This window comes from Acartia tonsa, chromosome 7 (assembly GCF_053477335.1).
Source record: "Acartia tonsa isolate MP-2025a chromosome 7, ASM5347733v1, whole genome shotgun sequence".
Lineage (NCBI taxonomy): Eukaryota > Metazoa > Arthropoda > Copepoda > Calanoida > Acartiidae > Acartia > Acartia tonsa.
In genome coordinates this window covers 42,676,030-42,692,533 of record NC_137266.1, presented here as the reverse complement: position 1 = coordinate 42,692,533, position 16,504 = coordinate 42,676,030, and the positions used below count along the sequence as shown (strand labels likewise).

At 35.8% G+C, this 16,504-nt stretch overlaps 1 protein-coding gene across 1 annotated transcript in view; it reads left to right on the top strand.

Moving 5' to 3' along the window:
• Positions 1–16,368, top strand: part of LOC145323799 (general transcription factor IIH subunit 3-like) — a 23,189-nt gene extending 6,821 nt beyond the window's left edge. Inside the window, exons 6-10 of the mRNA XM_080166357.1 lie at positions 12,427–12,525; positions 12,869–12,910; positions 13,553–13,721; positions 14,220–14,329; positions 15,182–16,368. Of these exons, the coding sequence (XP_080022483.1) occupies positions 12,427–12,525; positions 12,869–12,910; positions 13,553–13,721; positions 14,220–14,329; positions 15,182–15,254 (493 nt within the window). The 3' untranslated portion in view covers positions 15,255–16,368. The remainder of the gene's footprint in view (positions 1–12,426; positions 12,526–12,868; positions 12,911–13,552; positions 13,722–14,219; positions 14,330–15,181) is intronic.
• The last annotated feature ends 136 nt before the right edge of the window (positions 16,369–16,504 follow it).

Below are 16,504 nucleotides of genomic sequence, written 5' to 3'. Positions count from 1 at the left end.
AAGCCATCTTAAAATGATATTTTAGGGAGTTGAAAATCCATAAAACTTTCCAGCCCTCATACCAGCCCAATGTTAAATATAATACAGCTAGAAGCAAAATTATGTTTCTTGGAAAGGTAGAAGGGGTCAATCCGCCGCAATTTTGTGGCTCTGCTGATATAGGCTAGTACCTTTCCTTTCTGCAGGCTGGTCAGCTCGGGATAGCTGTTGGTCACCTGCCTTAGTTATCAAATGTCCTGTATTATATGAATTAGCGATAAACTGGGGGGGGGGGGGAGAAGAAAGCTACCAGCATAGCATGCTCTGTTTAGGGTCGTTTCCCCTCACCCTTACTACATACGCAAGATCTCTTTAGGAAATCTTCATTCAAATAGTTATGAAGTTAAAGTTCACTGTACAGGAGAACCATAATCGGTTAGCGACCAACATAAACATTACAGATGGACATCCTGTTAATTCTAATTATTGTGTTTGTATTGAGTATGAGTATTTAAGTATTGATTTACAGAGAGTGAGGGGACAATGAGCTTTTTTTACATTAGTCCCTAAAGTTTTATGATAACGTTTTCTTATTCATTAGCTTATAACTTATTCGTAGTGAATTTTGATTGGTTGTTTAAAAGAATTGAGTGCTGAAATGTTTCAATCACTAATTTTAATGTTGCTTCCAGGAAAGACCTTGGGGAGTAGAATCTGGAACATTTTTCCGTTTCAAAATATCTCGTTGCTAGCCTGAGAAAATCTCAAAAACATCTACAAATTGAACAATTCTCAATAAACCTCAACAAATGGTGTGTTTTTTAGTCATTTCTAAGGCTAGGAATAAGATATTTTGAAAAGTTACTGATTCTACTCAAGGCCTTTCCTTGGAGCACCTTGAAGCCAAAGTTCTCATACAATGTATTTTAGACCTCCATACACAAATGTCTTGAAGTGTAAATGGAAAACAAAAAATGTCTGCCCTATAAGAAGAAAACAAAAGTTTTAGACATTTATATCAAGACTAAATCCTGAAATTTTCAAAATATTCTAAAAAGGTTTTTTTTTTACCCTCGACCGTGGCTCAACATGTTACTCTGCACTTTAAAACGCAGAGTATGTTCAAAGGTGAGGTGGAGAGGACTTGTGCCCGAAGCGTCACCACGCCCCTAGAGTCAATAGTCAACGAGGGTTTTTTTTGAGAAAATTAGATTTGAAAATTTCAAGTACAATTTTCATCCGCTAGGAGTTACAGCATAATCATGACAAGAAAAGCAAAGATTATTTATTTAAAATTTTAGACATCTTTGCTTTTATGGAGTCTTTCATAAAACCTCTACATATAATATTTATTTAAGGCTGAATTTCCGTGACCTTAGCAATGAGAAAATAGCATAAAACCACTACCTGGGCTTAATGCAGGCGGACACACACAATGCAATGTCTAAGCTCCCATCCTCCTAGGATCTGTAAAACGAGATTCACATAAACTTAGCTGCCACAGAAGTAAATATTAAAAACCCCAGGGCTTCTCTGGAATTACAAATGTTCATATCAGTAAGCATAATAAATGCAATAAGGCAGTTATCATAAAGGCACATAATAATCAAATATTTATACAGGATAAAATTGGTTTGGTTGTTGATGTAGTTGATGATCTTGTCCATCTCCTCCTCGGTATTGCTCCTAGATCATAAACATACATTTGACATGTTATTTTACGCATTCATTATATTTTAATCTTTTTGATCATCTTTTTCTTAACAGCTTAGTATCTTCTGGCACGTTTAGGCTCCTTGTTAAAAACCCTTGCTCTGTCTGCTATCTCTCGCCATTCTTCACAATCTAGCTCCGCTCTAGCCAAATCCCTCCTTAGCTCTGAGACTAATCTTTCTTTCTCCTTTAGCTTGTCCTTCAGCCGATCAATCTCACGTTCAAATTCTTCATAGTTTGTCTTGCTTCTACTCCTTGCTCTCAGACTCTCCAACTTCAGTTTGCTAACCTCCAGGGTGAGTTGATGCTCCTTGTCTTCTTTTCTTTTCTTGTCTCTAGCTTCTAATCTTTCTTTACCGCTCTTCATTCCATTTTCTTTTCCTCCTTTCTTTGGCTGTTTTTCTTTCTCTCCCCTCTCTTCAAAATTGTCGCCGTATCTTGCCTTGCTCTCTTCTGCAAACTTTTTAGCAGTTGCCCTAGCCTTGTCCATCTTTTTCTGTAGGTCTGACCTGTTATCACCCATTGGCTTCACCGGTACCCTCAACCCTTTAGCCTTCATGATCTCCAACATCTTTTCATTACCTTTGTAACCTCTTGTATGGCACAGCGGAGCAGGAGACCCATCACCTCCAATGGCTCTGACCATCGGTCCTTGTTGTTCCTTGAAGCCTCCTTGATGAATATATTTGAGGAGGTAATTTTTGTATCTTGTGAGCCCCTCAAAATTTAAGGTGGCGCCTACCCCTGATGAATTCATCCGTTCAACCCAAACGTTGTATCTAACATAGCTCACTTTACCCTGGTTGAAGGAGTAAGTTAAACTTTTGTGCACATTGTTGGGGGTCATTCCCATGTCCAGATTGAGTAAACGCAAATGTTGGTTCAACATGGAAACCTTGTCCCATATCTTCTCCTCCTCAGGCACATGAAAGAAGGTACCTAGAGAAATCTTGTGAATTTTTGAATCCACTGCTGCTCTTGTTATCTTGGAAAGGTGTTTTTCAATTGTAGCACTATCATGAGTCGACAAGAATTGTTGATAAGCCGTCACCATTATCCATTTCGGATCTTTCCCCTTCAGTTCTGCCAGAATTTTATTGGTGACAGAGTCAATACTAACTCTAGGCGTTCCTATCCACTGTATTCCTACTTCTCTTGTGTCCAAAACTGATTGAGGCATGGAAAATGGCCCAATAATTATAATACTCGGCTCAATATTTATCTTGTCCGCAGTTTTCAGATTCTCTAGAGTCCCCGTTATCTGTTGCACGTCATCCTTGGTGCATACCTCCATTTCTCCTTCAATGCTTTCAGTTTGGCAACCCTTGTCTTCAACATAATACTCATCATCACCTGGCGGTGATAACTGCTCTTCCATTGACACATCCCCTTTCACCTCCTGAAAACTAGCCATTATTCTATTCTGAAAGAAAAAAAATAATTGGCAACTGTTTTCTGATATGTAAAAAAAAATACCCTAAAGAAAAATTTTTACAACAGAGCCTTTCTTCCATAGCTGTCTAGAAATAATAAATTTACGAATTCTAAATGTTTTAATAGAAATAGATAAAAAAATATATTGATTGTTAAGATAAAGAAATGCCTTGTAAAAAAAAAACATTCGATCAAGAAATGTCCTTGATTTCTGATAAGAATTAAAAAATTGTATGCATTAAATTTTTCTGATGCTATGCAACACAAAAATTTAAAACTTATTTCTATCTGATTCCTAAAAAAAAATAATATTATCCACAATCGTGAACCAAACCATAACTAAAAAATAAATATGAATACGATATAATAGTTAAAAAATGAATAAAATAAGCGTTATACTAAGAAAAAAAAATGAATAAAATTTTTCGACACGTAACGAATAATCTAAAAAATACTCGTTTCACTGTGAAAATTGTGTAAAAATAGGCAATTTTAACTTTCACATGCCTACGGCACGTTTCTCTGTTTACAATGCGCAGATCACTTCAAAAAATGCCGCGAATTTTTGTTTTCTGCTTCTGCCTTCTTTGGATTAGACGATGACTTTCTAATTATTTATGATTCAGGGATAAGGGATGATTTTTGTTGTATATAAAAAAAACGATTTTTGCCTAATGTAAAAAAAATAATTTTTAAACTTAAACTGAACTTTGCCAGTGAAATTTGTTTCCTAAAAAAACAAAATTATTCAATTTTTGATGATGAGAGATACTTGATGATGTTATAACCTATTACTAAAAAAATAAGATAAGATAAGATAAGATAAGACAAACCAAAAAAAAAAAACTTTTGTAGGTAATAACAAAAAATGAAAAAAAAATAAGAATAAAATATATTTCTCCTAAAAAATAAAATAAATAAAAAAAATTTTTAGATTGATCTGATATAAATCTAAATTGAAGTAAAATAAGAATAAAATATATTTTTCCTAGAAATAAAAAAAAAATCTTAGATTGGTCTGATATAAATCTAATTCATGCAGATGTTCAGTAGCTCTTGTTCAATTCTCCCTTGTTGCATGACATTGATCAGAGGCAGTGGATTTACCCCTCTCTTCGTCATCACATCCGCCAACATATGTTGTCCGCGCACCCATTTCACTTCTGACACTATCTTCTCTTGTCTTAGTTCTTTGATCATCGCAATTTCAGCTCTTAGTCTCCTTTCATCTACGCATGTTGATGAGTAAACTGCATCTCTGGTTGACTTGTTATCAACTATCGCTTTGATCTGAAGATCAATCTTTGCATTCGTTATCTCCAGTAGCATATCTCTTAATGCTATAGCTGCATCCAGCGCTGTTCCCAGACTAATTGCTTCTGCTGCTAATGTTGACGCTACTTTTCTCTTGATCTTGTTCGCTTTCCAATCTAAGGGTGAACATTTCCCTGTTTTGATGTTAACCAAGAGAATCACAAAACCTCCTGCCGAATCTTCTTTGTCATTTAGGTTCCTAAATGCTGAATTTGAAAAACACCATATCTGACAGTCTCTTATGTTCTGAACATTTGAGAATCTGACAGTTGCTAGATTCCTTTGTAGATTGGCCAAAGTCTTTTGAGCTTGGCACAAGTCCCTGACATATCCACCTTTGAATTTTGTAGATAGGTCTATCATTTCAAAGCATAAATCAGGACGTGTTGCTCTCACAGCCCAATTCAAAGAGCCTACCATTTGTCTCAACATTGAGAGCTCTTCTTGCGTCATCTCTTTGTCCTTTTCCTTCAGTCTTGATGCTTCAACACTTGGAATCTGAATATTCTTAACAAATCCAGATTGATCAAGAGTTATTCCTGAGTTATCCTGCTTGATATTGAACCCAGTATACATAAACTCTTTAATCTCACTCTTTCCAATCTTGAAGGACTTGAGTACTTCAGGCATTATATGCTTGTTAAAATACTCTGTGCCTCCTTGTAAGAAATCGTCTACATGAATCCCTATCATTCCTATAAGTTCACCTCCATGTATATAATAAAATAGACCAGGATCGTACTTGCTTTTCTTGAAACCTAATGCAAGTAACCTGTTTTCAATTTTATCATACCATTTTCTGCTTGCATCCTTGAGACCGTATAGGCATTTTAGTAGCTTCCATAGCTTTCCGACTACATTTGCCTCTTTAGGTGGTTTGACATACACCTCACGATCTAGTTTGTTACCTTGGAGGAATGCACTAGCTACATCTATGGTCTGAATTACCCATCCAAACAGTGTTGTCAGTGTCAGCAGTAGTCTTAATGATGACTTCTGCATCGTAGGTGAATCTTTTGGGAATTCCTGAGTTTCCTCATACCCTCTAGCTGTCAACCTTGCTCTAATTTCATCACCTTTCTCGGTAAGAACCCATGTTGTGGTAATATGTTCTTGACCTTTGTCTGCTACTACTTTATAAGTATCAAAGCTTTTAAGCTTCTCCAGCTCAGCATCTTTTGCAGCCAGACATTCTGGAGTATTCCTTCTTTCTTTTGGTAACATTACAGCAAGGACTTCCTCATGAGCCCAATTGTACAGGACATCCTCTGGCAGCATTTTTCTGATCTTTTGATCTTCTACATGTGTTGAAAATGCTTTTGATCCATTGTCCAACTTTACTGTTACCCTATTTACCTCTTCAATTTGCCTCTCTCTTTCCTCTGTATTGTCTACTAGACCTTCTCCCATCTCTTCTTTCCTAATATGCTCATTATCCATTACATCTGTACTGAAAGGTTTTGTTCCATCATCCAATTGTATATTCATCCAATTAGCGACAGTTCCTGTTGCTTTGCCTGCTTTTCCTGTTACTATACCTGGGTACCATTTATCCCCGATCTTCCATTCTATCCTGTCATTTTTCTTGAAACCATGCTCTTGCGTCTTCTTTTTCTTAGTGATTGTTCTACTCCTAGATTGTGTACGTGTAGGTATTGATGGTCTACTTGTTATCTGTTGCTCTTCAACCTCATCTGTTTCAGGAAACTCTGCTGTTCTCTTAGGAGTGCTTGTGTGATGATTTGTGTTCTCTTCCATTGTCTGTTCTCTTCTCTTTTCTCTTTTTGTTCTTTCTTCAGCATACAGTTCTGGAACATACTTTTGTTCAGCCTCATCCTTCTCTTTCACCTTATCTTTGTGAGTCTCTTTTTCTTTTGTCTCCTTCTTTGTTTTATCATCACTTTTCTCACTGGCTGTTCTTTCAAATGTGATTGAAAAATCTCCATTCTTTCGTTTTATCTTCTCTACCAGCTCATCCTTTGCTTTCACGAGTCTATTTGCACTTACTCTTATGCCAAAGCTTCCATGTCTAACATAGATAACTTTACCATCCTGAAACATCACTGTTGCCGGGCCCTTCCATCTGTCTTCGTTCTCCCTTTTGTAGTACACTATGTCACCATACTGATATACAGTGTCACTTGTTCTGATTCTGTGTTTCAACGCTTTCTTGATCTTTTCACAGCTCTCTGTCTTCATGAACTCCTTTCTTGTAGCATGAAGTGCAGTCAGATGTTCAGTCAATTTCTTGCTCATTGATTTGACTTCCCATGCTGGTGGTTGATCCTCAAGTATGTTGGGTAGCCTAGGATTCTTTCCTAACACAAGCTGATAGGGGCTGTATCCATAGACATTCGCTAGTGTGTTCTTTGCTGTACACGCCCAAGCTAAGGCTGTATCCAAAGGCATGTCAGGATGTTCATCTTTCACTCCACCTAGCATACCATCACATACATGGTGGTTCTTCTCACATGTGCCGTTCTGCCAACCGGCTTCTGCACCTGTGGTATAATGCGCTACTCCTAACAGACTTGTCACATCACTCATGAGATGCGACACAAATTCTCCCCCATTGTCAGAGATCATTCCTTCCATTATTCCAAAATACTTGATCCAATGTCGCATGATCTTATCCACAATCGTTTCAGGCTTCTTATCCTTGATCACTTCCCCTACTGTGAATCTTGTGAAGACATCAACCATATAGTGTATATACTTGTCTTCCCATACCTTCAAATCAATTGACACTACTTGGTTGAAATCGTTTGCCATATTCATTGCTACAACTGGTCTATCTGGAGTTTTTCGTCTTAACACACAACCCTCACATCCATCAATGATTTTATCAATGATCTTGGAAAAGCTATCATCCCACTTAACTGCTGCTTTTAGTAGATTGACAAAGGACTGCTTACTTCTATGTCCAAACTGGGCATGAAGCTTCTCAAGAACTTTCTTTTGTTCCTTTGAGTCAGCTCTTTTGATATCTACCATAAGGACTTGTTGCATGTCATATATTACCCCTTTGTCTAGTAAGTCTATGATATAATGTCCTGCAGATGTCGTGTTAACTACTAAGGGTTTATCGTTGATTGTCACTCTATCTCTTTTCATGTCAATACCTATCCCTAATCTTCTCATCTCGTTCTTAGATAGTAGTAGTGGAATATCTGAATCAATGATATCCACTTCTATCTTGTAATCTTCACCTCCAATCTTCACTGGAAGTCTATAGAAGCCAATAGATGACAACTCTCCTTGGTTTCCAAACCTAAAAGCTGTTTCACTCTTGTACGGTCCCTCTATTCTCTTTCTCATGCTGTCCGTCATTGAGTTTATGAATATATCTGTCCACTTCTTTCCAGCAACATTTGCCGTACAGCATGTGTCCATTGCAGCACAGTTTATTGTCTCTGCTGTAAACTTGCTTAGTTCAACTTTATTCGTGGTCAGATGAACCGATTGCGTGTTTCTGGACCTACGGCTTTCTCTTGAGCTATCCCTGTCATCCCTGTGTCTTCTTGGACTATCTTCGTATCTCCTATTATGTCCACGGCTTCTGTCTTCTTCTTCACTTCCACTTGATGACTCTACAAGAGATTCTTCTGATGATTCTTTCTTTCTCTCTGCCATGTAAGTATCCCTTGTCCCTGATCTTTTCTCTTTGTATCTCTTATTCTTCTTGTCATATTCCTTACCTCGTCTGTCTTGTCTATCATTTCTATCTTGTCTATTCCTATTCTCATGCGAGTCTGGACAGTTGGCAAGCAAGTGCTTATTGCTTCCACAACGATGACATTTAAGCCTTGTACCTGTAGCACCTATTGGATTTAAATCTCTATCACGGCTGTTGTCCCTGCTAGGCAGTTTCTGGTATGATTTTCTATTGCCTTTCCTTGGTGGACGCCATCCGTTTGCTACTAGAACGTCATGGTCATGTGTAGATAGAAATGCATCATTCTGACTGCTAACATGTCCCATTGCATTACATAAAACGTCTGTCATTCTATCTTTAATCTCCTTGTAGAGTGTGTTTGCTTCGAAATTTTTCTTAATATTTACCCCTGTCATTACCATCTTGTAATCTATATCTGATAATTTTGCTTTCTTTAAATTAGGCTGTAACATTATCTTTAAATTCAATTTCATTTGCCGCCGCTAGTTGTATAACTTCCTCAAATCCTGAAATGTATTCTGATATAGACATACTTACTGTCTTTACATAATCATAGAATTGTGTGAATACTTCTAATTGTCTACAGTGCTCACTTTTACCAATCTTTTCTTCTAAGAAATCCATAATTTTCTTTACCCCCTCACTATCATTTGCTAAAGATGTTGGTTTTACTACTTTCATCAACTTCTTCCTTAAATTTCCCCCAAACTTTTTGGAATCAATCGGTATGGTTGAAAAAAGCATTGGAGCCCTACGATTTTCATCTATATCTGTACATAGTTCCCACAAATCTACTAGTTCCTTATACTCTTCAAATGTATCACAATCATCCAAGTATGGTTTAGGCATGGACGTGTGATGTCTGGTTCGATGTTGATTATTCATCCTACTAAAAGACCTATACCTATCCTCCTCGTCGCTCATTTTTAGTTAATTGCCTGGGGTTTAATTTTTATCTGAATAAAAAATGACTCTAAAAAAAAAACTTTTTGTTGTCTGAAAAAAAAAATACACTAAAGTACAATCTTTAAAATTGTTACTCTTGTTATCTGAAAAGAAAAAAATAAAAGAAACTAAAATAAATGAACACACATATTCTTTATTTTATTTATTTTTATCTGAATAGAAAATAATTTATTTATTCTGATTAAACAAAGCTGGTTTAAGTTCAAACAGTATAAATTATGAACACACAAAAATATATATGACTTAGGCTGATATAAAGTCTTTATTTTTATGTTTCTATTTTTATGTTATAACTGGTATAAAACATAAATACACTATTCCGCCAGTGTAACTAATCTATATCCCGCTTATAGATTTACTGCTAACAAAAAAAAATCCTGTATACTTTCCGCTAGTATACGTTTGCATATCTTCCACTTATGCTTGATTAGGTGTTGTATTGTGTGCTCCTACTTTTCCTTACTGATTAAATGGTCCATAGATCTTTTTCCCACTTTTGACAATGCTACCATTGAGAAAATAGCATAAAACCACTACCTGGGCTTAATGCAGGCGGACACACACAATGCAACGTCTAAGCTCCCATCCTCCTAGGATCTGTAAAACGAGATTCACATAAACTTAGCTGCCACAGAAGTAAATATTAAAAACCCCAGGGCTTCTCTGGAATTACAAATGTTCATATCAGTAAGCATAATAAATCCAATAAGGCAGTTATCATAAAGGCACATAATAATCAAATATTTATACAGGATAAAATTGGTTTGGTTGTTGATGTAGTTGATGATCTTGTCCATCTCCTCCTCGGTATTGCTCCTAGATCATAAACATACATTTGACATGTTATTTTACGCAAGCAAAGCAACTGATAAAATGGCCATTGATTAACTCCCTTTAGGAGTGGTTTTATGAAGAACTTTCAAAATTTTAAATGAATAATCTTTGCTTTTCTTGTCATGATTATGCGGTAACTCCTAGGGGATGAATATTGAACTTGAAATTTTAGAATCTAATTTTCTCAAAAAACCCTTGAGAGAATATTTTGAAAATTTCAGGATTTAATCTTAATATAAATGTCTGAAACTTTTGTTTTCTTTTTATAGGGCAGACATTTTTTGTTTTCCATTTACACTTCAAGACAGATGTGCATAAGGGGGACCTCAAAAATTCAATGTGCTTGTTTGGTCGCAATTTTTGCATTACATAAAAAATATTTTGCATGGGTCATTTTTTTTGCATAAATGAACCACATTTTGCGGGGGGCAAAAATTTTTCCATGGCGGGACACTTTAATATATACTAGTGGCTGCGCCCCTAGTATCTAGAATAATTTATTTGAAGGGATATGGAAGGGCAAAAAAAAGTCTAAAACCATACCCTGACTTATGAAAATAAATAGCCTAAAACCATCCCCAGACCTATGAGAAGCTTCACAGCAAATTAACCTTATCGGTTCAGTGGTTAGCAAGATCCTTTGCTACAGATAAAAAAGCTTATCCTTATACTAAAGTAACAGGATGTCTGTGTGTTTGTACTGAAGGATCTCGCTAACCGCTGAACCGATTGGGTTCTCCTTAACAGGGTAGCTTCTCATAGGTCAAGGGAAGGTTTATAACTATTTTGGGGGAGGGTACCACCACCCTCCCAAGAGAAATCGCCCCTAGAAAAAAATTACCCCTCCCTAAAAAGAGACTTGAGTGATACATAAACCAATTATTTCTCTAATTATATATTTTAAATAAAAAAAAACATTCAAAATGCCACTAGAGGCCTCTAGGGGCGTAGCCGCTAGTTACTTTATATAATAGGTAGGGATGGCAATATTTCAAATTTTTGGACCGGATTCTGATTCTTGCAAGAATCCGTCCAAAAAAAAGCAATTTCCGCGGATTCCGGATTCTTATTTTTGGCGGGTTCCGGATTCTAGCAATATTTTAAAAGGTTTTTTTTAAATTATATGTCCTAAAAATTAATGTTCTTGGTGTTCTCTATAATTCACTTCCGAGAATCGAACAAGTCTTTAAAAGACATTATATATAATGATGATAATCTTTGCCTTAAAAAAGGCAGAGTTGAAAGAAAAAACGCAAGACGCTAATTTTAGCCTACCAATTAAGAATCCGAATCCGCTATTAAAAAACGGATTCCGGATTTGGATTCCAAAATTGGTTAAAAATTGGGCGGATCCCGGATTCGGATACGGATTGCCAACCCTAATTAGAAGGGAAGCTATTCTAATGGGATGGTTGCAATGCAGAAGGTGCATATAACGAGTTTTGGTAGGTACCTACTTAGAGTAGTGAACCTTTAAATTGTTATGTAATGTACTAGTGGCTGCGCTCTTAGAATCTATTAGCTCTGTATTCTAAGGAGTAAGGAAAGTAAGAAAATAAAAAAATAGCCTAAAACCTAACATAAATATAAAAATTAAATAGCCTAAAACCATCCCGGGACCTTTAAGAATCTTCCATAAAATGGAGAACTCAATTTGGTTTAGCAGTTATCGAAATAGCTAAAGACGTAAAAACCTTACTACTTTTTATAATAGGATAATTATTATAGATTAGCCATGAGGATAATTAAAATAATAAGAATAAACTTATACAAGCCTGGTTTTAAGTTTTTTTTGTGTAGGTAAAAGCCACGATTTCAGAAAAATGATGCAAGCACAAGTTACAAAAATACCGTCTAATATATAAAAAAAAACTTATTGCAATAAATAACACACAATTGGGCATCCCTAAAATATTTGTCTTAGTTTTTTTACGAAAATAAGTCAGTCGTACAAGTTGAATATATTTCAAGAGTATGATTTTAAGTATTGATTTTTAAAAACTATCTGGTAATTCCTTAAAATATAAGTATGCCGTATAGATATAGTTTTAACCATTGAACAGGAAAAAATATGTGGTTAACTAAGTTCAAGTTTAAATGCATTTCTTGCAACAACCCCTTTACAAATATTCACCTGTCTTTTTCTCCAGCTTACTAAGATTGAACAAAAAATAAGAAAGCTAGGTATATTACTAATTTTCGAACAGTTTTATTTCTTTGAAAGAAGCATAAATATACCTATCTGTACATAAAACACCATTTCCGTATTAAAAAGGTTTTTAATTAACTTTGAGGGAGGAATTCACTACCATCCAAAGAGAATCACCAAAAAAAATATTACTCAAAAATTTATTTTACTAATTCTTTTTAAACTAAAACTTAAAGTGCATGGTCGACTTTCCCTCTCGCACTCTTTAATCAAGTGCCCCAAGAGGCCGCTAGGTGAATAGCCGCCAGTTTAAATAGTTTAGACGTCTAGAGACGACGGAGCTTAACCAAATCTATTTTAGGCGAAGATTAAAAACTGTGATAAACATGGACCTCCACTCTACAGCAACAGAATCTCTAGTTTCAGGAGGCCTCGCCATGGCTCTCACTTATATCAACAGGAAAATTATTCATCTTCTTACTTTTTATAAAAAAAAACTTGTGTCTGCGTCCCCTAGAGGCCAGGGAGTTATTTATATACTTAACTCATTTATATACATACTAGCGGCTGCGCCCCTAGCATCTAGGAGGATCTATATTCGAAGGGACATGGGAGGGCAAAAAATAGCCTATAACCACCTTTGGACCTTTCAGAAGCCTCCCTGTAAAGGAAAACCATATCGGTTCAGCGGTCAGAGAGATCCTTCGCCACAGACAGAAAAAAAGCTTACTACTTTATATAATAGGATGGATTTTTTTTAGCTTTTTAATAAAGTTTTTGAATGAATAATATGACGTGTACAGAGTGTATGCCTCACTTGGTCCTACCGAGAAAGTAAATCCAAGGTATTATTTATGTGATGGGCGGACAGTCAGTGTTATAGAGCAGTTATGCTGTACCTCATTATATGTTTTGATTTTCTTCTCTTTCCAATTATTTATATTTTTAATAGCAAAGTTTTTCTAATTATAAGGTATAGGTCATTTAGTAAGTCATTTCTTTGTTGTTTCTATAAATTATTCTAGTACCCAAACTTCTTTAATTTATTGGCTTACAAACTTTTTTTTCTTGTTCATGAATCTTAGAGTATAGGACAATAAATTGATGTACATATTAATATAATTTTTTTTGCCTTTTCTTGGCGGTTTTCGGCGGTTGCGCCGCCGTTTCTTCACAGTTCCATATTGTACCCCTATAAAGCAACTGCCATGCAAAATGTCAGACCTGTAACTCTTTTTTTAGTTGAGTTCCTTTGGCTTTTAGTTTTGGTATCAAAAAGTGTCACTTTTGCCCCCCCCCCCCCCCCTTTGTTCACTATTAGTTTGAACCAACCAATCAAGTATTCGAAGTTTTTAAGACAACAAATGAGATTATATAAATGTTAAAAACTTTAAATATTTGCAGAATTTCTAGTACAATGTCCCCTCACTCCCTGACATTGTTGCAGACTATGTTTATAAAATTACTAATTCTTGTTGTTTTTCCAGACTGCTGGCAATTTCTTCAACCGGTGACAGTGCCGCACAATACATAAACTACATGAATTCATTCTTCACTGCACAGAAACTTAATATCCCTGTGGATTGTTGTATGCTTGGCCAGGACTCGGGCCTCCTGCAGCAGGGCTGTGACATCACTGGCGGAGTTTATCTAAAGGTAGATTTATTCATAGACAGATTGATAGCAGGGGTCTAAAGGGATAAGACAAGGGCCGATAAATGGCATTTAAAAAAAAAAAACTCGCACTAAATTCTGCACAAGATTTTTTACTCAAAAATAAACATTTTATTCCCCCCCCCCCCCCCTTTTTTTCTAAATAATAGTATGAGCTGACGTTTTTGGTAACCTTTATTTTTTCATCACTCATCCCCCCCTCCTACATATATTTCATTTTTTTCCTTCTCGGAAGGGGATCCGATATAGAATATACCCCCCTACTCGCATATCAATGGATCACAAACAAACTTTTTGACGTCTATATTTAGTTAAGTTAGGTCAGGCTAAGTAGGATTTCCGAGAGAGCCCTGTAGGGAAATTACCTCGTTTGAATAGAGGCCTGATGTGAAAATGAAAAGAAATAAGATAAGAATTTGAGTGGTTTATTTACATTACAGGTATGAGTGAAAGCACTAAGGTTGATTTCTAAATATTAAGGTTGAAGAAAATAGTGAAAAGCTGTTAGAGTACCTCATCTGGATGTTTTTACCCTGTGTTCCTGTAAGAAAAATGCTCGGGGCTCCTCCACCAATCAGGGTCGACTACAGGTAGGCTCCTCCACCAATCAGGGTTGACTACAGGTAGGCTCCTCCACCAATCAGAGTCGACTACAGGTAGGCTCCTCCACCAATCAGGGTTGACTACAGGTAGGCTCCTCCACCAAAAAGGGTCGACTACATGTAGGCTCCTCCACCAATCAGGGTCGACTACAGGTAGGCTCATCCACCAATCAGGGTCGACTACAGGTAAGTTCCAAGTTTTTACCAAAAATCGTCCCTAAAAAAATGACCCTCTGAAAAAAAAATTTGTTGGAAGTTGGGGTGATTTCCCCCACCCCCACCGCAAGTGCCCCAAGAGGCCTCTAGCGGTGTCGCCGTTAGAATAATATAAGGTAGTAAGGTTTTTTTCTGAAAATAAGATCTTGAAATGCTGTATAAATTTTTTCAGGGAAACTTTACAAATGTTTTTGCTATTTTGCTAGAGGCTAGGGGCGGGAGAATAGTATAATGAAAAAATAACCGCCCTGTTGTACCAAAATTAAATGTGATATTGTGATCAGATTGTTCGTACACTGTATTCCAATTGATACAAATTAATATCCTATTATATAAAGTAGTAAGCGTTTTTTGTCTGTCCCAAAGGATCTCGCTAACCGCTGAACCGATATTGTTCTCCTTTACAATTAAGCTTCTCATAGGTCCTGGGAAGGTTTTACACTATTTTTAGGGAGGGTGTCACCCCCCCCCCCCCCCCAAAAAAAAAAGAAAATTATTTTTTTACTCTTTTAAAACCTAAAATTTAAAATGAGATGAGGTTGAGCGTTGAGTGCCCCTAGAGGCTTTTAGGGGCGTAGCTGCTAGTAAACACATAAAATGTTAACTTAAAAAATTTACTTTCAGGGCAGCATGTTTTTGTCACAGACAGCTGGTCGACATTGGATTTGTGTGTTCTGTTTGTTTGTCAATTTTCTGAAAATTCAACCCAGGAATCATTTTATGCATCAATTTAAGCCAATTAGTTTCTGTCGTTGAATTAAAAACGGTTTTAAGCCGCATTGAAAAATCATGTATTGTGTCTTTTGATTCAGAATTTTCCATGAATAATAAGATTAAACCTTGGTTTGTTGGCCCGAGCCTACGGGGTAAAAAAATTGTAATTATTTTATTTATTATCTGCAGAAAACTGTCAGTAATATAATGCGATAAATGACTATTCTTAATTAATATTTACTCAAATTTTCAACAGTTCATTTACTTTGCACTTAAGATATGTCCGTCAGCCTGCCTCAATCAAATGATAATTAACTTTGTGGGTCATTTAGAGATTTTAATAATCATATTCAGTCTTTCATAGACAAATAACAATGTCAATTTCATCTAAAGGTTGTATTTTGTCTTAGTGAACTAGTTTTACTCTACTTTGCTGTGCCTTAAATGGATATACTAGTCACTGTCAAAAATTTTGGCATAAAATGTTTTTATTCCAGTTTGTACAACATGTCATGCCGTTTTTCAACCTCCCAAAATAATGGCGCCAATCAGAAAGAAGAAAGAATCTAAGAAAGTGTCAGCGTAGCAGCTGTGACAGCAAGGACAATAAGATGCCAGTGATATGGACTGAGAACCCGTGATACATCCATTATTTTAAAGGGAGATAAATCAATTGTTCTTAGTTCAAAGTTTGAAAATTCTTTTTTTTATGGGAGGATACACTTAACAATAATACAATACGCCGATTTAAAAAAAAACAGCATGGATTTAAAAGAATGGAAACGGATGGTAAAGTAATGTAAAATCCATTTATGATAAATGAAATTATGGAGGGAAAGTTTGAAACTATGTTATTGTGTAATTTAGCATAGACAGAATATCAAAGTTTTTAAGGGAACTCAGATCTTGTTTTTAAACTATTTGGATCAGTAAAATTTACAGTGTAACGTCCACTTCCTTTCTGAACAGCAAAATTTAAATTGTTTCCAATTGTTTTATACCTGTGTTCTGTTTTTCAAAAAATAATTTAAATAATAACTTTGATTTTGTTGAATTATTAAAGCTTAGGTGTTAAAAATAATCCACACTTAATTCTGTTAGTGCATTTATTTTATTTTACTCTCATTAAAACTGTATTGTAACTTAAATTGTTATAAAATATAACTATTTTTCTCTAAAGTTTTTAATTTAAGTCTTTCCTCAAATCCACACTACTCAGTTTTATGATAAGAG